General features: G+C 42.9%; 1 protein-coding gene across 2 annotated transcripts; it reads right to left on the bottom strand.

Moving 5' to 3' along the window:
* Positions 1–679: 679 nt before the first annotated feature.
* On the bottom strand, positions 680–27043 carry LOC115154697 (ribosomal protein S6 kinase alpha-4). Of its 2 annotated transcripts, none has more exons than XM_029701175.1 (18): positions 26027–27043; positions 24865–24936; positions 23953–24020; positions 23686–23836; positions 23415–23530; positions 23138–23245; positions 22918–22998; positions 22687–22790; positions 12958–13108; positions 12671–12832; positions 12465–12590; positions 11064–11197; positions 10727–10820; positions 10287–10457; positions 8430–8621; positions 8170–8338; positions 6282–6445; positions 680–2792 (listed from the first exon to the last, which is right to left on the bottom strand). In XM_029701175.1, exons 1-18 carry the CDS (start codon positions 26124–26126, stop codon positions 2568–2570), a joined length of 2388 nt encoding a protein of 795 aa, XP_029557035.1. In that variant the 5' UTR covers positions 26127–27043; the 3' UTR covers positions 680–2567. The 2 variants fall into 2 exon arrangements, with proteins under 2 accessions (XP_029557035.1, XP_029557036.1); XM_029701176.1 differs by lacking the exon at positions 26027–27043 and adding an exon at positions 25570–25682.

Here is a 27043-nt window from a genome sequence, read left to right as displayed (position 1 = left end):
GACGGCAGGGGAATAAAAAGTGGTACATCTGCCATGAAATCAACCTCACTGTATTGACTGACACGAGTAGAGCTGCCCTTCTCTACTGTTTATTTAAAAGCTTGGTGGAGGAATGCAAGACGAAGTCTGTATGTGTGGTCTGTTCGCAGGGCTTTTGGGTCTGCCAAGAGTTTGTGTGTATCTGTGTGAAAGGGCTGGGTGGATCTGCTCACGTATACATTTCATCCATTCCAGAGTGTGTGTGTTCTCACCGAAGGCAGGCTCAGGCCTCTTGGGGCACTTCCAAGGCTGCAGATTGTAATTGATGGAATGGTTTTGATTTAGCGTTCCATCTGTGTCATGCTCAATATATCACAATTTCCTATGCAAATGATCCACTCAAGGATCGTTTTGATTAATGGCACAATGAGTCACATTATAGCCATTGGTTTTCAATGGCTCATTGTTCCTGTTGGCCTGGTACTGGTAAGCACCCTACTGTCCCCTGCTGGAAGCGTAATAATACTACAGGCCATTTCTGTCAACTCTCAATAATACAATTGATAATGTATGTCACACATATTTCCTGGATCCACAAAATTAATTCCAAGACAGTTGAATTTAAAAACAAATGGTCATCATCTCTAAACCAAAAATACTAAATTGATGTCTGAGACTAGGAACACAGACTACAACCAGATAGAGTAAAGTAATTTATTTTGCTCCAGACTGAAGTGTTCTTGACCCAAACCAAACATCACAAGCTATCGTGACATAGGGAATCTCAATGTCATGATATGCTTTGAAGAAAGAATTTAAAATGTTGGGCAAAAAAGGACAGTAATACATGAAATGGGTAGTAGCTCATTAAAAAGTCAAATTCATAACATAAAAAAAAGACAACACACGACATCAACAGCCAAACAAAAGCACGGTTCCCGACAAAATAATGTTTAGAAAGGAGTGACTAAAATGGGATCAAATTTTTTTCTACTACAGTAACTTGCAATAATACTTTACCTGAAGACTAATAAGGAAAAGAGCACATCCAATCCCCAGAATCAGTCACGCCGCACGCACGCACGCACGCACGCACGCACGACAACCATTACCACAGCATTATAAAAACACATGACATGTAATAAATACTAAAATAAGCACTGTTTAAATCTGAAATAAGTATCACTGATTAAAATGACTACATTTGTGTGATATCCAGGTACAAATCAAATCAACAGTCAATATATTCCGGTAAGAAATGTGATAAGTAAATGATCAGTGTAACTGACATTCAATGATCAAACACCTAAACGTCTACAAAAACACCAACCTCTAAATCAGGGTGACACTATTTACTCACAGTAAAAATAATTATTTTCTTCCATTTGGCCCTTTGCACAATATAATGAAAAGTTGCCCTGCTCAGAAATGTACATCATAAGCCTTAGGCCACTGTGTATGGGACTATGATATCAAATCAGAACGTCGACCACCAAGTGTTCCATCTCCCGGTCTTCCGTGTCAGAATCATGACGGTTGTTAAATGAAGCACACTTATGCATACAGAACAATGGATGCCGTTATTTGATTCTCAGATGAACTTCAGCGAACCAGTTAACTATGCAGACAGACACCAACGTCGATAGAAGGCTGATATCTCAAGCCATAGGAAATGATTCTAAGGGTCCTGTAAATTGGCAGTATGTGACTAGAACCATTGGGTTACAAAGTCAGCGTCCCATGGACTGGGACCACCCCTCAAGGTCAAAGTTAATTTGGACAGCTGTCCGCAGTACCAACATTCTTTCTTTAATCTCAACCACATCATTAAAAACAGAACGAGACTTCCAACCACTGCCTCTCTGTTTTACCACGCGATGACCACTGTGTATCTATCCATAAGTGCTCTGTTGTAGAGGCCATGACCTCCCTGTGTATATATGGCTTGTGCTCATTCATGGCTCTGCATTTCCCCTTTCACTCCGCTTTTCTCTGACTCGTTCTGCGACAGGGCTCCTTACCTCAGGTACTGACAACATGCAAAACGTCAGCATTATCTCCAACTGCGTGCTCATCGTCACCCTGCTAAAAAGTGACTGAAAACTTCATAAGTATGATCTTAAAGCCGACGAAAATGTCTTCCATAACTTACCATACTGATGTAAAGCCTCTGACCGGAATTTAGAAAACAATAGTCTAAAGCTTTGTTCCATTCAAGAAATGACACGTTAGTTCATTTCTTGAGAACAGTTATGAGATGGGACAAGCTACTGCAGTGTACTGCAGCTGGTATAAATACATATAAAGTCCTTGCATCATTACGATAATGCAAAATGCCATTCAGCATATTCTTTCAAAGGAAACAGGGACATGAACCCTTTTGTTTCATCTTAAGTATTGGACTAGTCTCTTAGTTTGTTCATAAATAAGATCTTAGAATTTGGAGATTCTATATGACTTTGGACTTAGAGGGGATATAACAAATCGAATCATCTCTGGTCTTTCAGAGCCAGTATTCCAATCTGTCATAGCTGAATTAATGTGCTTTATTCTCCTAACTCCATTCCTCCCACTCCCCTCCTCGGCTGCTAGCTCTTTTCTAGCTTCGGGGGCAGAGTTTGGTGTGGTGGCTGTGTTTTTAGGTTTATTGTAGCGGCAGAGGCAGCTGAGGAAGATGATGACGAGGAGGAGGAAGAGGAGCTCCGTCGAGTCTCCACACCTGTACTTGTCATCTTGAGCTTGCGTCGCTTTGCAAGGGGGGCGTTGTCGACACTCTTCAGAAAGAAGCCCTCCCTCTTCCCCTTGTTGAAGGCCTAATGGAGAGGATGTACATACAATAATATAGCCTACTTATTATATTACATTGCACATACACTTCCATTATATACTCAGTTGACAGTCTATTAGGTACACCCCATTGTTCACGAAAATGCTTCGCTCCTACAGACAGTGAGTCACGTGGCCGTGGCTTGCTATATAAAAATCAGGCAGACAGGCATCAAGGCATTCAGTTACTGATCTATTGAACGTTGGAATGGGCAAAAAGACTGACCTAAGCGACTTTGAGCGTGGTATGATCATCGATGCCATGTGCGCCAGTTCTAGTATATCAGAAACGGCCGGCGACCTGGGATTTTCACGCGCGACAGTGTCTAGGGTTAACCGAGAATTGGGCGACAAACAAAAAACATTGAGTCAGCGGCAGTTCTGTGGGCGAAAACAGCTCGTTGATGAGAGGTGAAAAGAGAATGGCAAGAAGCTAACAGGTGGGCCACAAACAGGCAAATAACGGCCCAGTACAACAGTGGTGTGCCAAACGGCATCTTAGACCGCACAACTCGTCAGTCCTTGTCATGGATGGGCTATTGCAGTAGACGAGAAAAAAAAGCATCTCCAGTGGGCACGCAATAACAAACTTTACAATTGAGGAGTGAAAAAACACATTGCCTGGTCTGACGAATCCGGGTTCCTATTGCGTCATGCTGATGGCAGAGTCAGGAGTTTGACGTAAGCAGCATGAGTTCATGGCTCCATCCTGCCTAGTGTCAACAGTACAGGCTGATGGCGGTGGTGTAACGGTGTGGGGAATGTTTGGTCCCTTGATACCAATTGAGCAATGTTTCAATTCCCCGAAGAATTCTGGATGTTCTGGAGGCAAAGGGGGCTCCGACCCAGTACTAGATGGGTGTACCTAATAAACTGAATGTATTTCTCTATTGTCGTTACATTGCACATACCATTTATTATATTAATATATTATAGCGTTTTTATAGTCATATTGTGTTGTTAGGCCTGAGACTAAGTCAATATATCCTCCAAAAACCAGCTTCGAGGGAATGATCACTTTTACATGGGTTACCAACACATTCAAATAATAATTTACATACTTGTCATTAAAAACATTATTTTGATGAATTTATTCATACCATTTCATCCTTCCACATGTTATAGTCCCAACGCAAATCAAGGGTTGATACCCAAGTTGGCTGGTCGCTCATTCTATCGGTTAGGTTGCCAGAGACCCAGTCCTGAAGTTTCTACTCCACATCTATGGTCGTTCATTCTAAATGTTCCCAACTGGGGCTAACACAGTCACGTCAAACAGTGCAGCCAGATTAATCCACCATTTTCTGCATTTGCGCTTCTTTAAGCTGCTTAATAGTAACATTTACTTGGATACATCCATACCAATGAGCTAATGATACGCGATTTCGCCTGGCATAGAAAAAAATTGGCTCTTTTGGAAGAACACTGTTTAGTGGAGCTAGCCAGCTAACACAATGATTCAAACTGAAGTTGGAAAGACAGCAAAATAGCTGCATTTCATTTGACCTGTTTTTCTATTGACATTTCTCTGCATATACAGTACCAGTCAGAAGTTTGGACACTTACTCATTTAAGGGTTTTTATTTTTACTCTTTTCTTCATTGTGGAATAATAGTGAAGACATCAAAACTATGAAATAACACATTTGGAATCATGGAGTAACCAAAAAAGTGTTAAACAAATCAAAATCTATTTTATATTTGAGATTCTTCAAAGTAGCCACCCTTTGCCTTGATGACAGCTTTGCGCACTCTTGGCATTCTCTCAACCAGCTTCATGAGGTAGTCACCTGGAATGCATTTAAATTAACAGGTGTGCCTTGTTAAAAGTTAATTTGTGGAATTTCTTTCCTTCTTAATGCATTTGAGCCAATCATTTGTGTTATGACAAGGTAGGGGTGGTATACAGAAAATAGCTCTATTTGGTAAAAGACCAAGTCCATATTATGGCAAGAACAGCTCAAATAAGCAAAGAGAAACAACAGTCCATCATTACTTTAAGACATGAAAGTCAATCAATCTGGAAAATTTCAAGAACTTTGAAAGTTTCTTCAAGTGCAGTCGCAAACACCATCAAGTGCTATGATGAAACTGGCTCTCATGAGGACCGCCACAGGAAAGGTAGACCCAGAGTTACCTTTGCTGCAGAGGATAAGTTCATTAGAGTTACCAGCCTCAGAAATTGCAGCCCAAATAAATGCTTAAGAGTTCAAGTAACAGACCCATTTCAACATCAACTGTTCAGAGGAGACTACGTGAATCAGGCCTTCATGGTCGAATTGCTGCAAAGAAACCACTACTAAAGGACACTAATAAGAAGAAGAGACTTGCTTGGGCCAAGAAACATGAGCATTGGATATTAGACAGTGGAAATCTGTCCTTTGGTCTGATGAGTCCAACTTTGTGATTTTTGGTTCCAACCTCCATGTCTTTGTGAGACACAGAATAGGTGAGAGGATGATCTCTGCATGTGTGGTTCCCACCGTGAAGCATGGAGGAGGTGGTGTTATGGTGCTTTGCTGGTGACCCTGTCTGTGATTTATTTAGAATTCAAGGCACACTTAACCAACATGGCTACCACTGTCATCAAGGCAAAGGGTGGCCACTTTGAAGAATCGCAAATATAAAATATATTTTGATTTGTTTAACACTTTTTTGGTTACTACATGATTCCATGTGTTATTTCATAGTTTTGATGTCTTCACTATTATTCTACAATGAAGAAAATAGTAAAAATAAAGAAAAGCCCTTGAGTGAGTAGGTGTGTTCAAACTTTTGACTGGTACTGTATCTATAAAAACAATATACCAATTCATGATTTCGACTGGCTGAGAGAAGCTGCCTGTCTGTCTGTCTGGTCCCTACACATTCATTACTGTGTGGGACAGCTGGAGATCGAATTTCAATATTGAAACATTTCTGCAAAAGTCAGAGACAGATGGCAAGGTTTATACACGTCTTTGCTGTTGAAAATCAATTGCTAGTCTAAAAGAAATGGAAGATAATGTCTAGATGATTTTTTACAGTGGAGATCTAGTTGATAAATTGCCTGCCTGGGCTGATGAGACAGTGGATTGATTGCACAGGGAGATGGAACGGTAGATAGGCATTCCAACATCATAGCCCTTAGCCGGTGGTAACTTGTGGAACAGCTGGGACACGGTTTTAACCAATCAGCATCCAGGATTAGACCCACCCGTTGTATAAATACTAATATTTGTTTCACTTCTACTTTTGACTTGATTTTTTTATTGAATACTTTTTAAAATAAATGTTGCACTGTTTGAGAGAAGAGCTTGCGAGTAAACACTTCATTGTACAATATGCAGTACTCTGCAAATGCCAAATTGACTTTGATTTGGTTAGGGAGAGTAGGAAAAATTAAATCAAAAAGTTAAAAGGAACACAAGGAATGCAAACTACTTTTTCCGCACTGGATTTGAGTAAAAGAAAAAAAGAGATTAAGAGTTCCATTACCTTGTAGGTGGCGTTGACATAGGAGCGGACGATGGGGCCACTGGACTCGAGCACATCTGGGGTGCAGAGGGGGGTGGAGGATACGATGGCCCCGCCCTGCAGCCAGCTGTTCTCTCTCAGAGCAGACAGCTTGAGACGCCTCTCTGGATCCACCGTCAGCAGCCCTGAACACAAACAGGGAGGGGGGGGTTGGTTTAGAAGAGTTAGGGAAGGAGAGCAAAAATGAGAGGTGGGACAGGGGGGGGTAAGGAAGGGTAGGGAGGGACAGAGAAAGCAAGACGATAAGGGAGTGACGGATAAAGGGATTTCATTCTTTTTAAATATATATATATATATATATATATATATATATATATATATATATATATATATATATGTGCCTTCAGAAAGTATTTAGACTCCTTGACTTTTTCCACATTGTTAGGTTACAACCTTATTCTAAAATTGATTCAAGTTTTTTTCCCTCATCAATCTATACCTCCTAATGACAAAGCAAAACCAAGTATGTAGAAATTTTTGCTAATTTATTCAAAATTGAAAACAGAAATATCACATTTACATTAGTATTCAGACCCTTTACTCAGTACTTTGTTGAATCACCTTTGGCAGCAATTACAGCCTCGAGTCTACTTGGGTATGACACTACAAGCTTGGCACATCTGTATTTGGAGAGTTTCTCCCATTCTTCTCTGCAGATCCTCTCAAGCTCTGTCAGGTTGGATGGGGAGCGTCACTGCACAGCTATTTTCAGGTCTCTCCAGAGATCGGGTTCAAGTCCGGGCTCTGGCTGGGCCACTCAAGGACATTCAGACACTTGTCCCGAAGCCACTCATGCGTTGTCCCGTTGGAAGGTGAACCTTCGCCCCAGTCTGAGGTCCTGAGCTCTCTGGAGCAGGTTTTTATCAAGGATCTCTGTACTTTGCTCCATTCATCTTTGCCTCGATCCTGACTAGTCTCCCAGTCCCTGAAAAACATCCCCACAGCATGATGCTGCCACCATCATGCTTCGCCGTAGGGATGGTGCCAGGTTTCCTCCAGATGTGACACTTGGCATTCAGACCAATGAGTTGAATCTTGGTTTCATCAGACCAGAGAATCTTGTTTCTCATGGTCAGAGTTCTTATAGTGCCTGAGGAGTGGCTTCCGTCTGGCCACTCTACCATAAAGGCCTGATTGGTGGAGTGCTGCAGAGATGGTTGTCCATCTGGAAGGTTCTCCCATCTCTCTGTCAGTGACCATCGGGTTCTTGGTCACCTCACTGACCAAGGACCTTCTCCCCTAATTGCTCAATTTGGCCGGGCGGCCAGCTCTAGGAAGAGTCTTGGTGGTTCCAAACTTCTTCCATTTAAGAATGATGGAGGCCACTGTGTTCTTGGGTACCTTCAATGCTGCAGAATTGTTTTGGTAACCTTCCCCAGATCTGTGCCTCGTCACAATCCTGTCTAAGAGCTCTACGGACGACTCCTCATTTTTGCTCAGACATGCACTGTCAACTGTGGGACCTTATATAGACAGGTGTGTGCCTTTGCAAATCATGTCCAATCAATTGAATTTACCACAGGTGGACTCCAATCAAGTTGTAGAAACATATCAAGAATGATCTATAGAAACAGGACACACCTGAGCTCAATTTTGAGTCTCATAGCAAAGGGTCTGAATACTTTTGTAATGACGTCTGAAAACCTCCTTTCGCTATGTCATTGTGTGTAGATTGCTGAGGATTTCATAAAAAAAAATGTTTTTAATCAATTTTAGAATAAGGTTGTAACATAACAAAATGAGGAAAAAGTCAAGGGGTCTGAACACTTTTCTGTATGTGGTGAACAGATGGAAAAAATTATGAATTGCATCATGTGAATGAGTGAATAAGGAGGGATGCACAACACACCTTTCACAAGCTCTTTAGCCTCGTCTGACACACCCTTCCAAGCCTCTCCAGCCAATGAGAAGTCACCCTCTTTAATCTTATGCATGATGTCGGCAGCATAAGATGAGGTCATCCCCGCCCGCTGCTGCTGCTCACTCTGAAAGGGCACCTGTCCTGACAGCATGGTGTACTGCCAGAGAAAAACACAAACATCATCAATAACATAACGATAATTCGTTTTACTAATGACACATTACAGAGTCAGTTAGTAGTATAAGTACCAGGATGACCCCAAGGCTCCAGAGGTCGCAGGCCTGGTCATAACCGGTGCTGTGGAAGAGCTCAGGAGCAGCGTACTGCAGTGTGAAGCAGGGAGTCTGCAGGGGGGCGCTGCCCGCAGGGCACAGCCGGGCAAAACCAAAATCTATCACCTTGAGCACCGAGTCCTCCCCCTCGTCTGCAAACAGCACATTCTGCCAGGCAGAGAGAGAGCGAGAGCAGTGAGTGGGCTGTGCAGGAACAACTCCGTCAACAGAAGGTTACATTCATTGGCTGATGTAATGGAGCAACAAATGTCAATTTATTTCACCCTGAAACAACAAAATAAAATAGGACATGCTTAGTGGTTTTTACAGCATTGCGAAACACCTTGATCTCATTACACTCACTGCCTGCAAAATTTGGTCGGTGTAATATTGCAGCCATTTCAACGTGTTACTTCTTCCTGGCCACATACACTGCTCAAAAAAATAAAGGGAACACTTAAACAACACAATGTAACTCCAAGTCAATCACACTTCTGTGAAATCAAACTGTCCACTTAGGAAGCAACACTGATTGACAATACATTTTACATGCTGTTGTGCAAATGGAATAGACAACAGGTGGAAATTATAGGCAATTAGCAAGACACCCCCAATAAAGGAGTGGTTCTGCAGTTGGGGACCACAGACCACTTCTCAGTTCCTATGCTTCCTGGCTGATGTTTTGGTCACTTTTGAATGCTGGCGGTGCTTTCACTCTAGTGGTAGCATGAGACGGAGTCTACAACCCACACAAGTGGCTCAGGTAGTGCAGCTCATCCAGGATGGCACATCAATGCGAGCTGTGGCAAGAAGGTTTGCTGTGTCTGTCAGCGTAGTGTCCAGAGCATGGAGGCGCTACCAGGAGACAGGCCAGTACATCAGGAGACGTGGAGGAGGCCGTAGGAGGGCAACAACCCAGCAGCAGGACCGCTACCTCCGCCTTTGTGCAAGGAGGAGCAAGAGGAGCACTGCCAGAGCCCTGCAAAATGACCTCCAGCAGGCCACAAATGTGCATGTGTCTGCTCAAACGGTCAGAAACAGACTCCATGAGGGTGGTATGAGGGCCCGACGTCCACAGGTGGGGGTTGTGCTTACAGCCCAACACCGTGCAGGACGTTTGGCATTTGGCATTGGCCTGACTGCCATTAGGTACCGAGATGAGATCCTCAGACCCCTTGTGAGACCATATACTGGTGCGGTTGGCCCTGGGTTCCTCCTAATACAAGACCTCATGTGGCTGGAGTGTGTCAGCAGTTCCTGCAAGAGGAAGGCATTGATGCTATGGACTGGCCCGCCCGTTTCCCAGACCTGAATCCAATTGAGCACATCTGGGACATCATGTCTCGCTCCATCCACCAACGCCACGTTGCACCACAGACTGTCCAGGAGTTGGCGGATGCTTTAGTCCAGGTCTGGGAGGAGATCCCTCAGGAGACCATCCACCACCTCATCAGGAGCATGCCCAGGTGTTGTAGGGAGGTCATACAGGCACGTGGAGGCCACACACACTACTGAGCCTCATTTTGACTTGTTTTAAGGACATTACATCAAAGTTGGATCAGCCTGTAGTGTGGTTTTCCACTTTAATTTTGAGTGTGACTCCAAATCCAGACCTCCATGGGTTGATAAATTGGATTTCCATTGATTATTTTTGTGTGATTTTGTTGTCAGCACATTCAACTATGTAAAGAAAAAAGTATTTAATAAGAATATTTCATTCATTGAGATCTAGGATGTTATTTTAGTGTTCACTTTATTTTTTTGAGCAGTGTATTTCTATAGATTCTAGAATATATTCAGACTCCCTCTCTGTGAGTCAGTCTGTTGGCCCACCTCTGGTTTGAGGTCTCTGTGGACCACTCCAGCCTCGTGCATGAAGCCGACAGCTGACACCAGGCTCCTGAGCAGCTGACTGGCCTCTGCCTCCCCAAACAATTTCTTCCTCTTGATCCTCTCCAGCAGCTCCCCCCCACGCAGCAGCTCCATCACCAGGTATGTATGGAACTGAGAGAGGGAGGAAGAGATAGGGGTGATTGAGAGGGAGATGTGAGAAGAGAGAGAATATTAAAGTTGTGTCTGTGATGAGAAAATTGTTTATTGCTGCATGATTGCTTAAGTTCCCCAATATATTCCCCAAATGTCAAACATTATTGTCATTCGAGTCCTGCCACCTTGTAAGTAAACACAGCCAAAGTGAAGAGAAAGAACACCTGACAGTTTTGTCAGTGCGTGAATGTGTGTTTGCTGATGGCATTTCTACCATCATTGTGTACCTGATCGGTGTAGACCTCGTGCAGTCTGACGATGTTGGGGTGAGCCTCACACTGCCTGAGGGCAGCAATCTCCCTCTGAGTGTTTACTTCCATTCTAACGAGACAGAGAGACAAACAGAGACAGAGAGACAGACAGAGAGACAGAGTTCAAAGGCATTCATGCACTAAAGGTCAACAACACAAACCACCTCAGTGCACCAAACAGGTATGGTAATGCATTGGAATAGAATATATTAAAACACAGCAGCGTGAAGTGTGTAATTCATCATGCCGGTGTAACAATGACACATTGCATTAGTGCGTGACAGTCTCTCAGCCAGCGCCACGCCCGGCTCACCTGCGGCTGATGATCTTGACGGCGTACTCATGGCCGCTCTGGTGGTGTCGACACTTCCTGCACACAGAGAAGCTGCCCTCGCCCAGGGGCGCCCCCTGCAGGCACAGCTCATACAGCTGGAAGAACGTAGAGTCCTGCAGAGGACAAGAGAGAGGGAAGTCAAGTACAAACTACACAGGAAACTGTGGAATGTGTCAAAATGTGCTCCACTGCAGGAAATGTCCAAATCCTACCCTTGCTAAATGTGAAAATGTTGCACATAGATTTGTTTTACTAATGAAGCACAGGTTGAGCTCATGTCAAACAGTGTTGTACATAAGACCCTCTCTGGATACAGTCCAGTGATAGTGATTTGTCAAACGTCTATTTTCCAGTGGCAATTGACTGAGTTAATAGACCCAGAAAAAAAACATATTTTTTTTCATTTCGGTTGACGAAAACGAGATGAAATTATCTCCGTGACTAAAATATGACCAGTGAGTGGACTGGACAAACATTTTTGCAGAGATTGAGAGCTTTTTAGTGTTATTTGTTTAGTTCAATCAAAAGCATGACATTAGCAGAATTGTAAGGCTTTCTCAATGCAATGTTGCAATTCTGTTATTGGTGGGAAATAAATACCATGCTCAGGTCATTCACGATTCACCTCTCTGCCCGGCAACCGTTATCCAATCTGGCAACAACAAATCATTGATGCAAATAAGGCACACGCCATGGCTACTCTCCCGGTGGTACAAGCTCCCGGTAGAAAAAGGGCCGATGTTTGGAGCCATCTTGTCAATTCAAACAAGACCAAATGCAACGTTTCCACAGTGTTTGCATCCACAAGATGACAGGGAATAAAATACTACCAACCTCAAGAGACATCTGATAACTTAGATAACAACAGATTGATAATCCTAGCTAGATAGTTTGCTGCAACCTATCAGACCACTACTGATGACAGAACTTTGATTACAATATAGCTGCAGTATGTCAAGGGGTGGCATTTTTATCTGCTGCAGAGTAATGTGTTCTTCTGCCAACTTGGCTGTTGGGTAGAGAATCATGCAATAGGATGCTATGCAGAAAAATATGTTGGTAGGACAAGGCTATGTATGTTTGTGCACATGGAAGTCAGTGATTTTTGTTTACTATAGGTTAATGAGGCACAACAAAATAAAAAGTGACTAAAATGAAAGGATTTAGTTGACTTAAATGGCCCACTGTTTATCATTTTGACAATAACTAGACTAAATAATTATTCAAATGACAGAAATGTGACTAAGACAATGATATTTTATACAAAATGACTAAGATTAAATAAAAAATAAAAAATAAAAGGAAGTGCCAACATTAACACCGATACATTCACCAAACCTCTTGTCTATCCTGAGGCCCATGAGAGGACTAGTTCCATACCGCTAACGTAGCACTGCGACGGACAGTGGCTGAGCCCGGCCGCTCTGCTCCCATCTGGCCCTCCATGAAGTCACCCATCACCACGTTCTTGTTGAACAGAATGGAGGGAGCAACGAAGGAGTAGCCCTGAAATGGAAGACAAGAGTCTTGTGTATGTAGGGTGTCTTTCGGTGACAGTGGAAGCACACAATGTGTATTTAACGTACCTGGAACAGGCGGTCAGTGCTTGGTGGGGTGCTGGCTGGAGAATAGACAGGATTCATGCCAGTGAACTCCTCAGCAAAGTTCCCTGTATCCAGCTCGCTCCTGATCTCTGGTTTGAATGGGCTGACTACCTTCTTCTCAGCAAGGTCTGACCAACTGAGACCCTATGAATATAGAGCAATGGGAGGAGAATGGTGAGCAGAGTGTGTGTGTGTATGTGTGTGAGCACGTTGGGAGAGAGAGGGAGATGGGCCTAGAGACAGAGAGCGGCAGGAGAGAAGAGGAGCACCTTGAAGAAGGCGTGACTCTTGATGTCCTCGGCCCCTCGTGGCCCCGAGCCTAGTCTCTTGTGGGGATCTTTAACCAACAGCTTCCTCAGCAGGTCCTGAGCCACGACTCCGATCATAGAGGGGAACGGCGGCTCGCAGCGTAAAATACGCCTGAGAGGAGGGCAGGAGGGGGCGGGCCGAAGAAGAGAAACAGGGAAGAGCAATCACTTTGCCTTCAGATAGTATTCATAGCCCTTGACTTACTCCACATTTTGGTGTTACAGCCTGATTTAAAATGGATTCAATAACCCATCTACAGACAATACCCCACAATGACAAAGTGAAAATGGAATGCAGAAATATCAACAACAAAAAATATCCCTTTGCTATGATACTCCAAATTGATCTCAGGTACATCTCATTTCCTTTGATCATCTTTAAGATGTCACTACAACTTGGAGTCCACCTGTGGCAAACTCAACTGTTTGGACATGATTTAGAAAGAAACACACCTGTCTATATAAGGTCCCACTGTTGACAGTGTATATCAGAGCAGAAACTATATCATGAAGTCCAAGGAACTGTCCGTAGATCCCAAATTGTGATGAGGCATACCTGGGGAAGGGTTTAAAACCATTTCTAGAGTGTTGAACATTTCCAAGAGCACAGTGATCTCCTTGGAAAACATACAGAACTACCCAGACTCTGCCTAGAGCTGACCGTCCGACCAAACTGAGCATCAGGGCAAGAAGGACGTCGGTCAGGGAGGTGACCAAGAACCCAATGACAATTCTGACAGAACTACAGAGTTCCTTGGTTGAGATTGGAGAACCTACTAGAAGGACAACAGTCTCTACAGCACTTCACAAAACTGGGCGTTAAGGGAGAGTTGCCAGACGGAAGCCACTCCTGAGAAAAAAGCATGAAGGCATGCCTGGAGTTTGCAAAAAGGCAAGTGAAAGACAGATCATAAGGCATAAGATTCTGCGGTCTAATGAGACGAAAATGTTACTCTTTGGACAGAATGCAAAGCGCCATGTCTGGAGAAAACTAGGCAAAACTAGCTCATCACCCATCTAACACCCTCCCTACCATGAAGCAAGACTGGTAAGGAGAGAAGGAACAATGAATGAAGCCTTAATACAGGCAAGTCCTTGATGAGAGCCTGCTTCAAAGTGCAAATGACCTGTAGGAATGCTCAACCGGTGTTGCTCATTCAGCCGAAATAAACTTTCAATCGGTTCTCCCCATTAAGCAACGAGTCGGAGTCAGAGGCCGAGCCTCCTCTGGTCTCTCCTCTACCCGTTACGGGGTCTGAGACACCAAAGCCTCCCACCATTAGCTCTGACAAATTGAAAACCCTAGTCATTGGCGACTCCATTATCAGCAGTATTAGACTCAAAAAGAATGATTCAGCGATCATACACTGTTTACCAGGGGGCAGAGCTACCGACGTTAAGGCTAATCTGAAGATGGTTCTGGCTAAGGCTAAAACTGGCGAGTGTAGAGAGTACAGGGATATTGTTATCCACGTCAGCACCAACGATGTGAGGATGAAACAGTCAGAGGTCACCAAGCGCAACATAGCCTCAGCGTGTAAATCAGCTAGAAAGATGTGTCAGCATCGAGTAATTGTCTCTGGCCCCCTCCCAGTTAGGGGGAGTGATGAGCTCTACAGCAGAGTCTCACAACTCAATCGCTGGTTGAAAACTGTTTTATGCCCCTCCAAAAGATAGCATTTGTAGATAATTGGCCCTCTTTCTGGGACTCACCCGCAAACAGGACCAAGCCTGGCCTGCTGAGGAGTGACGGACTCCATCCCAGCTGGAGGGGTGCTCTAATCTTATCTATGAACATAGACAGGGCTCTAACTCCTCTAGCTCCACAATGAGATCGGGTACAGGCCAGGCAGCAGGCTGTTAGCCAGCCTGCCAGCTTAGTAGAGTCTGCCACTAGCACAGTCAGTGTAGTCAGCTCAGCTATCCCCATTGAGACCGTGTCTGTGCCTCGATCCAGGTTTGGCAAAACTAAACATGGCAGTGTTCGCCTTAACAATCTCACTGGAATAAAGACCTCCTCCATTCCGGTCATTATTGAAAGAGATTGTGATATCTCACATCTCAAAATAGGGCTACTTATTGTTAGATCCCTAACTTCCAAGGCAGTTTTAGTTAATTAACTAATCACTGATCATAATCTTGATGTGATTGGCCTGACTGAAACATGGCTTAAGCCTGATGAATTTACTGTGTTAAATGAGGCCTCTCCTCCTGGTTACACTAGTGACCATATCCCCCACGCATCCCGCAAAGGCGTTGCTAACATTTACGAAACCAAATGTCAATTTAAAAAATACAAAATGCAAATAAAAAACACCGCGTTAACATCATTTGAGCTTCTAGTCATGAAATCTATGCAGCCTAATCAATCACTTTTTATAGCTACTGTTTTACAGGCCTCCTGGGCCGTATACAGCGTTCCTCACTGAGTTCCCGAATTCCTATTGGACCTTGTAGTCATGGCAGATGATATTCAAATTTTTGGTGACTTTAATATTCACATGGAAAAGTCCACAGACCCACTCCAAAAGGCTTTTGGCGCCATCATCAACTCAGTGGGTTTTGTCCAACATGTCTCTGGACCTACTCACTGCCACAGTCATACTCTGGACCTAGTTTTGTCCCGTGGAATAAATATTGTGGGTCTTTATGTTTTTCCTCATAATCCTGGACTATCGGACCACCATTTTATTACGTTTGCAATCGCATCAAATAATCTGCTCAGACCCCAACCAAAGATCAAAGGCCATGCTATAAATTACCAAAGATTCCTAGATGCCCTTCCAGACTCCCTCCACCTACCCAATAACATCAGGGTACAACAATCGGTTAACCACCTGAGGAACTTAATTTAACCTTGTGTAATACCCTAGATGCAGTCGCACCCCTAAAAAAACAAAAACATTTGTCATAAGAAACTAGCTCCCTGGTATACAGAAAATACCCGAGCCCTGAAGCAAGCTTCCAGAAAATTGGAACGGAAATGGTGCTACACCAAACTGGAAGTCTTCCGATTAGCTTGGAAAGGCAGTATCAAAGATCCCTCAAAGTGCTCCATCATCCTATTTTCCAACTTAAGTGAGGAGAATAAGAACAATACTAAATGTATTTTTAATACTGTCACAAAGCTAAATAAAAAGCAGCATTCCCCAAGAGAGGATGGCTTTCACTTCAGCAGTGATAAATTCATGAACTTCTTTTAACGAAAAGATCATGACCATTAGAAAGCAAATTACGGACTCCTCTTTAAATCTGGGTATTTCTCCAAAGCTCAATTGTCCTGAGTCTGCACAACACTGCCAGGAAGTAGGATCAAGGGAGACACTCAAGTTTTTTTTAATCCTGTATCTCTTGACACATTCATGAAAATAGTCACGGCCTCTAAACCTTCAAGCTGCATACTGGACCCTACTCCAACTAAACTACTGAAAGAGCTGCTTCCAGCGCTTGGCCCTCTCATGTTGAAGATAATAAAACGGCTCCCTATCCACTGGATGTGTACCAAACTCACTAAAAGTGGCAGTAATAAAGCCTCTTGAAAAAGCCAAACCTTGACCCAAAATATATATCATTTGGAAACATAATGCTAACTTGCACTGCTATGCGAACGACACACAGCTGTACATTTTGATGAAACATGGTGAAGCCCCAAAATTGCCCTCCCTGGAAGCCTGTGTTTCAGACATAAGGAAGTGGATGGCGGCAAATGTTTAACTTTTAAACTCGGACAAAAACAGAGACACTAGTTCTAGGTCCCAAGAAACAAAGAGATCTTCTGTTGGATCTGACAATTCATCTTGATGGTTGTACAGTCGTCTCAAAACTGTAAAGGACCTCGGCATTACTCTGGACCCTGATCTCTCTTTTGACGAACATATCTAGACAGTTAAGGACAGCTTTTATCCATCTACAGTTGAAGTCGGAAGTTTACATACACTTTAGCCAAGTAGGTTTAAACTCAGTTTTTCACAATTCCTGACATTTAATCCTAGTAAAAATTCCCTGTCTTAGGTCAGTTAGGATCACCACTTCATTTTAAGAATGTCAAATGTCAAAAGAATAGTAGAGAGAATGATTTATTTCAGCTTTTATTTCTTTCATCACATTCCCAGTGAGTCAGAAGTTTACATACACTCAATTAGTATTTGGTAGCATTGCCTTTCAATTGTTTAACTTGGGTCAAACTTTTCGGGTAGCCTTCCACAAGCTTCCCACAATAAGTTGAGTCAGGTTTGTAGACCTCCTTGCTTGCACACATTTTTTTCAGTTCTGCCCACAAATGTTCTATAGGATTGAGGTCATGGCTTTGTGATGGCCACTCCAATACCTTGACTTTGTTGTCCTAAAGCCATTTTGCCACAACTTTGGAAGTATGCATGGGGTCATTGTCCATTTGGAAGACCCATTTGCGAACAAGCTTTAACTTCCTGACTGATGTCTTGAGATGTTGCTTCAATATATCCACATAATGTTCCTTCCTCATCATGTCATCTATTTTGTGAAGTGCAACAGTCCATCCTGCAGCAAAGCACCCCCACAACATGATGCTGCCACCCCCGTGCTTCACGGTTGGGATGGTGTTCTTCGGTTTGCAAGTCTCCCCCTTTTTCCTCCAAACATATCGACGGTCATTATGGCCAAACAGTTCTATTTTTGTTTCATCAGACCAGAGGACATTTCTCCAAAAAGTACAATCTTTCTCCCCATTTGCAGCTGCAAACCGTAGTCTGTCTTTTTTATGGCGGTTTTGGAGCAGTGACTTCCTTGCTGAGCGGCCTTTCAGGTTATGTCGATATAGGACCTGTTTTACTGTGGTTATAGATACTTTTGTACCGGTTTCCTCCAGCATCTTCACAAGGTCCTGTGCTGTTGTTCTGGGATCGATTTGCACTTTTCGCACCAAAGTACGTTCATCTCAAGGAGACAGAACGCATCTCCTTCCTGATCGGTAAGACAGCTGCATGGTCCCATGGTGCTTATACTTGCGTACTATTGTTTGTACAGATGAACGTGGTGACTTCATGCGTTTGGAAATTGCTCCCAAGGATGAACCAGACTTGTGGAAGTCTACAAATTTTTTGAGGTCTTGGCTGATTTCTTTTGATTTTCCCATGATGTCAAGCAAAGAGGCACTGAGTATGAAGGTAGGCCTTGAAATACATCCACAGGTACACCTCCAATTGACTCAAATTATGTCAATTAGCCTATCAGAAGCTTCTAAAGCCATGACATCCTTTTCTGGAATTTTCCAAGCTGTTTAAAGGCACAGTCAACTTACTGTATGTAAACTTCTGACCCACTGGAATTGTGATACAGTGAATTATAAGTTAAATAATCTGTCTGTAAACAATTGTTGGAAAAATGACTTGTGCCATGCACAAAGTAGATGTCTTAACCGACTTGCCAAAGCTATAGTTTGTTAACAAGAAATGTGTGGAGTGGTTGAAGAACGGGTTTTAATGACTGTATGTAAACTTCCGACTTCAACTGTACGTAACATTGCAAAAATCTGAAACTTTGTCCAAACATTATGCAGAAAAATTAATCCATGCTTTTGTCACTTCTAGATTAGACTACTGCAATGTTCCATTTTCCGGCTACCCGGATAAAGCACTAAATAAACTTCAGTTAGTGCTAAACATGGCTGCTAGAATCTTGACTAGAACCCCAAAAAATAATCATGTTACTCCAGTGCTAGCCTCTCTACACTGGCTTCCTGTTAAGGCTAGGGCTGATGTCAAGGTTTTACTGCTAACTTACAAAGCATTACATGGGCTTGCTCATATCCATCTTCCCAATTTGGTCCTGCCGTACATACCTACACGTACGCTATGGTCACAAGATGCAGGCCTCCTTATTGTCCCTAGAATTTCTAAGAAAACAGCTGGAGGCAGGGCTTTCTCCTATAGAGCTCCATTTTTATGGAATGGTCTGCCTATCCATGTGAGAGACGCCGATTCGGTCTCGACCTATAAGTCTTTATTGAAGACTCATCTCTTCAGTAGGTCCTATGATTGAGTGTAGTCTGGCCCGGGGGTGTGAAGGTGAACGGAAAGGCACTGGGGCGATGAACCACCCTTGCTGTCTCTGCCTGGCCAGTTCCCCTCTCTCAACTGGGATTCTCTGCCTCTAACCCTATTACAGGGGCCGAGTCATTGGCTTACTGGAGGGGTGCGTCACTTGAGTGGGTTGGTCAACTGGCAGCTTCATTTAATAGTACCCGCAAAACACAAGTCTCAACGTCACCAGTGAAGGAGTCTCTGGGATGCTGGCCTTCTAGGCAGATTTGCAAAGAAAAAGCCATATCTCAGGCTGGCCAATAGAAGAAAAAAAATTAAGATGGGCAAAAGAACACAGACACTGGACTCTGCCTAGAAGGCCAGCATCCCTAAGTCGCCTCTTCACTGTTGACGTTGAGACTGGTGTTTTGTGGGTACTATTTAATGAAGCTGCCAGTTGAGGACTTGTGAGGCGTCTGTTTCTCAAACTAGACACTAATGTACTTGTCCTCTTGCTCAGTTGTACACTGGGGCCTCCCACTCCTCTTCCTATTTTGGTAATAGCCAGTTTGCGCTGCTCTGTGAAGGGAGTAGTACACAACTTTGTACGAGATCTTCAGTTTCTTGGCAATTTCTCGCATGGGATAGCCTTCATTTCTCAGAACAAGAATAGACTGACAAGTTTCAGAAGTTCTTTGTTTCTGGCCATTTTGAGCATGTAATCGAACCCAAAAATGCTGATGCTCCAGATACTCAACTAGTCTAAAGAAGGCCAGTTTTATTGCTTCTTTAAATCAGGACAACAGTTTTCAGCTGTGCTAACATAATTGCAAAAGGGTTCTCTAATGATCAATTAGCCTTTTAAAATGATAAACTTGGATTAGTTAACACAACATGCCATTGGAACACAGGAGTGATGGTTGCTGATAATGGGCCTCTGTACGCCTATGTAGATATTACATAAAAAATCTGCCGTTTCCAGCTACAATGGTCATTTACAACATTAACAATGTCTACATTGTATTTCTGATCAATTTGATGTTATTTTAAAAATGGACAAACATTTTTTTGCTTTTCTTTAAAAAACAAAAGGACTAAGTGACCCCAAACCTTTGAACAATAGTGTATGTTGAAAACGTTTTTGGGAGATGCAATGGATCATTGGGATCATTCAATATTCCCTTTTGTTGTTCAGTGAAATCCTCCCATGTGAAGAGTCAACTAATTTAATTCAAGTTCAATTCATAACTAAATTGTTTTCTTTACTTCTATTGGAAGGATTTAACAATTTGCAATTATGTCTACTTATAAGGTAAAAGGTTTATGTTTGCCTCCATATGATATGGTAAATATATTCAATGCAAAAAACATCTACATTTAAATGGTATTAATATTAATTTGCATATATTTCCGTTAATTTCCATAGAAAGTTCCCACCTCTGAATATTCTCCAAAATATGCAACCCTACTTGAATCACATTGAAAATCTGAGGAAAGGCTTGAAGATTGCAATTTACTGCCGCTCCCAATCCAAGAGCGCTTGAGAAAATCTGCAAGGAAGAAGGCTAGAAAATCTCCAAATCCAGATGTGCAAAGCTGATACAGACAAACCCAAGACGTCCTTAAAGCTGTAATTGCCTCCAATGGTGGTTCTACAAAATATTGACTCAGGGGTGTGAATACTTACAGTACCAGTCTAAAGCTTGGACACACCTACTCATTCAAGGGTGTTTCTTTATTTTTACTATGTTCTACATTGTAGAATAATAGTGAAGACAGAAAAACTATGAACACATATGGAATCATGTAGTAACCAAAAAAGTGTTGAACAAATCAAAATATATTTTAGATTTGAGATTCTTCATAGTAGCCACCCTTTGCCTTGATGACAGCTTTGCACACTCTTGGCATTCTCTCAACCAGCTTCACCTGGAATGCTTTCCAACAGTCTTGAAGGAGTTCCCACATATGCTGAGCAATCGTTGGCTGCTTTTCCTTCACTCTGCGGTCCAACTCATCACAAACCATCTCAATTGGGTTGAGGTCAGGTGATTGTGGAGGCCAGGTCATCTGATGCAGCACTCCATCACTCTCCTTCTTGGTCAAATAGCCCTTACACAGCCTAGATGTGTGTTGGGTCATTGTCCTATTGAAAAACAAATGATAGTGGGACTATGTACAAACCAGATGGGAAGGCGTATCGCAGCAGAATGCTGTGGTGGCCATGCTGGTTAAGTGTGCCTTGAATTCGAAAATCACAGACAGTGTTACCAGCAAAGCACCCTCACACCTCCTCCATGCTTCACGGTGGGAAGCACACATGCAGAGATCATCCGCTCACTTACTCTGCGTTTCACAAAGACACAGCGGTTGGAACTAAAAATCTCTAATTTGGACTCATCAGACCAAAAGGACAGATTTCCACCGGTCTAATGTCCAATGCTCGTGTTTCTTGGCCCAAGCAAGTCTCTTCTTCTTATTGGTGTACTTTAGTAGTGGTTTCTTCGCAGCAATTCAACCATGAAGGCCTGATTCACGTAGTCTCCTCTGAACAGTTGATGTTGAAATGGGTCTGTTACTTGAACTCTGAAGCATTTAATTGGGCTGCAATTTCTGAGGCTGGTAACTCTAATGAACTTATCCTCTGCAGCAGAGGTAACTCTGGGTCTACCTTTCCTGTGGTGGTCCTCATGAGAGCCAGTTTCATCATAGTGCTTGATGGTTTTTGTGACCGCACTTGAAATTTTCCGGATCGACTGACCTTCATGTCTTAAAGTAACGATGGACTGTCATTTCTCTTTGCTTATTTGAGCTGTTCTTGTCTTAATATGGACTTGATCTTTAACCAAATAGGGCTATCTTCTGTATGCCAACCTTACCTTGTCACAACACAACTGATTGGCTCAAACGCATTAAGGAAAGAAATTCCACAAATTAACTTTTAACAAGGCACAACTATTAATTGAAATGCATTCTAGATGACTACCGCATGGAGCTGGTTGAGAGAATACCAAGAGTGTTCAAATCTGTCATCAAGGCAAAGGGGGGCTTCCTAGAAGAATCTGAAACATAAAATACATTTGGTTACTACATGATTCCATATGTGTGATTTCATAGTTTTGATGTCTTCACTATTATTCTACAATGTAGAAAACAGTAAAAGAAAGAAAAACCCTTCAATGAGTAGGTGTGTCAACTTTTGACTGGTACTGTATGTAAATGAGATATTTCTGCATTTCATTTTCAAGAAAATGTGCAAAAATGTCTAAACATGCTTTGACTTGGACATTTTGGGGTAGTGTGTGTAGATGGGAGAGAAATCCATTTTGAATTCAGGCTGTAACACAACAAAATGTGGAATAAGGGGTATGAATACTTGCTGAAGGCACTGTGTAAACACAGCCCTCATTACAAGACAACCATTATGGCCAAAAAGAACATGATTGAAAAGAAACAGCTTACCAGAATGTCTAATTAGGCTGCAGGCTTTATGTTACACATAGGACGCAACACAACTAATTTATTTGTTATTGTATTCAGACAGCGAGATAAAGAGAGGGAGAAAGAAGCCACCTTTACAATAGATGTCATTATTTTGATAAGTAGCCGAGGGCCACGGGCAATGATGAAAGAGTTGGATGGAACCATGGTGTGTGTGTGTGAGGAGGGGTGGATGACACACAGCACTCACTTGGACACCTCACTCTGGGAATTCCTCTCCCCCTCCAGTGTGAATGGGGACGCCCCCGTCAGCAATTCAAACATCAGGATACCCAAACTCCACCAATCTACTGACTGGGGTGGGCAGGAGAAAAGGGTCAAAAGGAAGAATAAAAAAAATACATTTGTGTTCTATAGTAATTGATGTCTAATGAACCGCTGTAGCTCATAGCCATGCCCCGAGTGATGGGTTAACTCTTACCTTTCCATGACCAGACTTCCCCCTGATGATCTCTGGAGCCATGTACTCTATGGTGCCACAGAACGAATACGTCCTTTCCTTCTGTAGTGGAGGAAATAAAACACACGTCTCAGTCTGTAGTGACAAAAATATATGCATGGATGCATGGATGCATACATGCACGGATTGCGTCCACACAAATAGAGGCATCAATGAAAAAAGGTCTTCCTTTTTGTCATACCTCCTCCTCCAGGAACTCTTTGCTGAGCCCAAAATCTGTCAGCACCAAATGTCCCTCGCTGTCCAATAGGATGTTCTCCAACTTGATGTCCCGGTACACGATGCCTAGCTGTACACATCATGCCGAGCAAGAAGTTACATACACAGGATAACATAACATTAACAGATAAGAGCAAAGTATCCAGCCTAAATTTGATCATGTAAGAGGACCACAGATACAATTAAGGAATGGAATATCAGCAAGGTTATGTAAAGGACAGAAAGGCTCGATAACATACCTTGTGGAGGTGCTCCAGGGCCAGGATAATCTCCCCGATGTAGATCCGCACCTCTTCCTCAGAGAAGTGATCCCGCTGGTACAAGTGTGTGAACATCTCCCCTCCGCTCACATAGTCTATACACAGACAGATACAGATAACACTTGAATAGACAAGCAACAACACATACACAGGCAGAAACACAGTATACACACACAGAGACACACTTTCAGCACTTCCAAGGTCATAGCCAGAGAGTTCCACGTATGGGTTTGTTTGATCCGGCGCTCACCCAGGATGAGATGGAGCTTGGTCTGGGTCTGGAAGGCGTAGTGCAGTGTGACCAGGAACGGGGACTGGCGGATGTGCTCCAGCACCTGTCTCTCTGTACGCGTGTGCTCCGCTGTCTTCGCCTTCTGAACGATGGCTGCTTTCTTCAGCACCTGAGATGTTATCATCAACAGGTAGGTCAACCCATCCATGAATTCTCCCCACATCAGACAATGTCAACGCTTTGGGTTGTCTTTGGACCAATGTCAAAGACGATACAGGGACTCACCTTCATGGCATACAGCTTCCCTTCATCATGACCACTGTTCTTCCTGACCAGAAACACTTTCCCGTAGGCTAGACAGAGACAGAGAGGAAAGGTTGGAAACGTTTATCACATTTGATTGTAGCCCCTACCACCCATCCTACCACCCACCACATTTACAACCTTAACTTTTCATTCTAAATGTTCCACAAAAAAAATAGACAGTAAAATTAAGTTATCCAGGTCTCCAATAATACTATGGCGCTATCCCGAGTGGTGCAGTGGTCTAAGGAACTGCATCTCCGTATAAGAGGTGTCACTACAGTCCCTGGCTCGAATCCAGGCTGTATCACATCTGGCCGTGATTGGGGGTCCCATAGGACGGTGCACAATTGTCCCAGCATCGTCTGGGATTGGCCGGGGTAGGCCGTCATTGTAAATAAGAATATGATCTTAACTGACTTGCCTAATTAAATAAAGGTTCAATTTAAAAATTATAATTATACACATCGAACATAAAAAAAACATTATGAACTTGTTAAATCCATTTCAAATCAATGTAGATGAAGGGGAGGAGACGGGTTAATTAAAGAAGGATGTTTAAGCTTTGAGACATGGATTGTGTATGTGTGACATTTAGATGGTGAATGGGCAAGACAAAAGATTTAAGTGCCTTTGAACGGGGTGTGGTAGTAGGTGCCAGGCACACCAGTTAGTGTCAAGAACTGCAACACTGCTGGGTTTTTCACACTCTACAGTTTCCCGTGCATATCAATAATGGTCCACCAACCAAAGGACATCCAGCCAGCTTGACACAACTGTGTGTGTGTGGGGGGGAGGGGGGATATTAGGAACGCAATATTATGAATGCGTTTCTAATGTTTGGTATAGTCAGTTTATAAGCAATCGACCCAAGATCGGCGCAGTGAGCCTCACCTCCTGTGCCCAAGACTTTGAGAAGCTCAAAGTTCTCCATGCCCACTCTCTCAGAATGGCCTGTGAGGTTCGCTGGCAGGGGGAAGAGTACAGTATCAGTGTTTGCACGCACACAACACAGGCAGGCAGGCAGGCGCACACACACACACACACACACAGGAAACATAGCAGAGCACAGTAAACTGAATATTTTGTGACACCACAACAAACATGATTGACGGTCTGCTTGCATTCGTCCATGGCTGTGTTCCCAGGAGTCATGGTTCCCTGAGATACCACCACTCACCAAAATATAGCACATCAATCTGCACCTGAAGACAACTGAACACAGCTTGAACATACACTACTACTTCTGCTATTGCTGTGTCAGTCAAGGTCAGGATGCAATTGTGTCAGGAAACAGATATTGATCAACACAGAATTACAGAAACTCCAAACAATCACTTTTAACTCCAAACAACTTACATAGAGCCCTAGCACAATAGCTAAATTACAGAAGGCAATATTTACCCAAAGTGTACCACATCCTGAAATCCTTTGGCAGATGATTCAAATAATCTATTATGAAACAGTGCAGAGCTAGATTGCCTGATTAATCAGACTGTGCTACACAACTGAATTGGTATACAGTCAAACAGGAGTGCAAAATTGTGGACATATTCCTTACAAAGCCAGAATGTTTAATAAAAGGACGTTTGAACTTACTCTACGGTTGGGCTATCAACTGCTCGAAATGGAAGACAAAATATCCCCAGGAAATTATTATTAAACCGACTTCGCAACCCAGGTCTGTGTGGTGATCAGGATGTGTTTGCTTATGACCGAAGGTACGTGCACAAGACAGAAGTGGATGCATACTAACCCAAGTCTCGCGGGTGTTTATGTGGTTTTGTGCTTTCAACTACAGTACTGGTGCTCTAGTCTAAAAAGTTGTATAAACAATACTTTCATGTGGATATTTTGTCTAAAATTTAGAGCAGCTGAAGGACCAACCTTACAGACAAGCAGTAGAGTAAGTTAAAATGTAATTGTATTAAACATTCTGTCTTGTAAGGGACATTTCCACTATGTTGTACTCCTATGTTTCAGACTGTATACCAATTCCATTGTGTAGCAGTCTGATTAATCAGGCAAAGCGCTAGTTACGTTGATGGTTACTTACCATTGGTAATCTCATGTTTGACAGTGCAGGCTTTTCTCCGGATCCCTGTATCGGAGTCATCGCTACTACTACTACTACTATCCGAGCCCTCCCCAGACATATCAAATATTTATTTGGCTACTCTTCAAATGAAATAAACCGATTTAGCTATATTCGTATGTGTGTTCTATAACCTAAAACGCACCAGATGTGATGTAGTCAGAGAAAATTAAAGGTTGAGCCTTATACGATTTCATTTGGGGGCTTTTGTATGTATTGTGATCATGGTTGTGTTGTTGTGTTTTCAAAACAATATCATTGCTGCACTAAATCCCCTAGACATCCTGCTGTTCCGCCTAATCTTCAGGCGCACATTGATTTCCACTACACGACAATGATGATCGTCTGAGTCAGAAATCACAAAGCAAGGCTTTACTTGTAGTAAAGGGCAAATACTAGTACCATCTACCAAATATAACTATCACTGTAAAAATCAACCAGTTATCGCCAATCTGTAGCTAGCTAACTAACTGTGCCCATAAAGAGGATGTTGTTTCCTATTACGACAGACAGACTGCTGCTGATCTCTCCAGCACTGACCTGGTTACAATGTAGCGCCGATCTGACCAGACAGCGTTAAACTGGCTACATAGTAGCCTATCTCTTGCTTGCTAGCTACCTTTTGCAACAATATATTTTGACAAACTGAAACTAGCTAGTCATTTGTAGCAAAGCAGTAATAAACAATTAGTAATACCACAACGCTAACGCTATAACGTCACAACCTAGCTAGCTATCTTGTCAGAGATAGCTAGCCTGCTGACAATCGGTTTATTTAAATTTCATAGCAAGCTTACTGTTGATAGCATGTCGCGAAGTTTTTTTTATCCGGTTTCGTCCGGATAGGATGTGACTCGCGCTTAAGATATGCACTTTATGTGTGCAATTCATTTGACAACAATGACTGAAAAACTAGCTACCGGTAGTTTAGCTATCTAACTAGCTGATGTTATGGCTGGAATTCCGTAGTACGGAAGC

Source organism: Salmo trutta, chromosome 19 (genome assembly GCF_901001165.1).
Source record: "Salmo trutta chromosome 19, fSalTru1.1, whole genome shotgun sequence".
Taxonomy (NCBI): domain Eukaryota; kingdom Metazoa; phylum Chordata; class Actinopteri; order Salmoniformes; family Salmonidae; genus Salmo; species Salmo trutta.
This window is presented reverse-complemented; position numbering and strand designations above follow the sequence as displayed.

Bases quoted from the DNA above. Each gene is read 5' to 3' on its own strand.
- LOC115154697 (XM_029701175.1), bottom strand. From the start codon at position 26,126: ATGTCTGGGGAGGGCTCGGATAGTAGTAGTAGTAGTAGCGATGACTCC. The intron at 12,833-12,957 runs GTGCTCCTCTTC...CTATATTCATAG, and splicing joins AGAGTCACGCCTTCTTCAAG to GGTCTCAGTTGGTCAGACCT. The intron at 11,198-12,464 runs GTATGGAACTAG...TGTCCTCTGCAG, and splicing joins GTCGCAGTGCTACGTTAGCG to GACTCTACGTTCTTCCAGCT.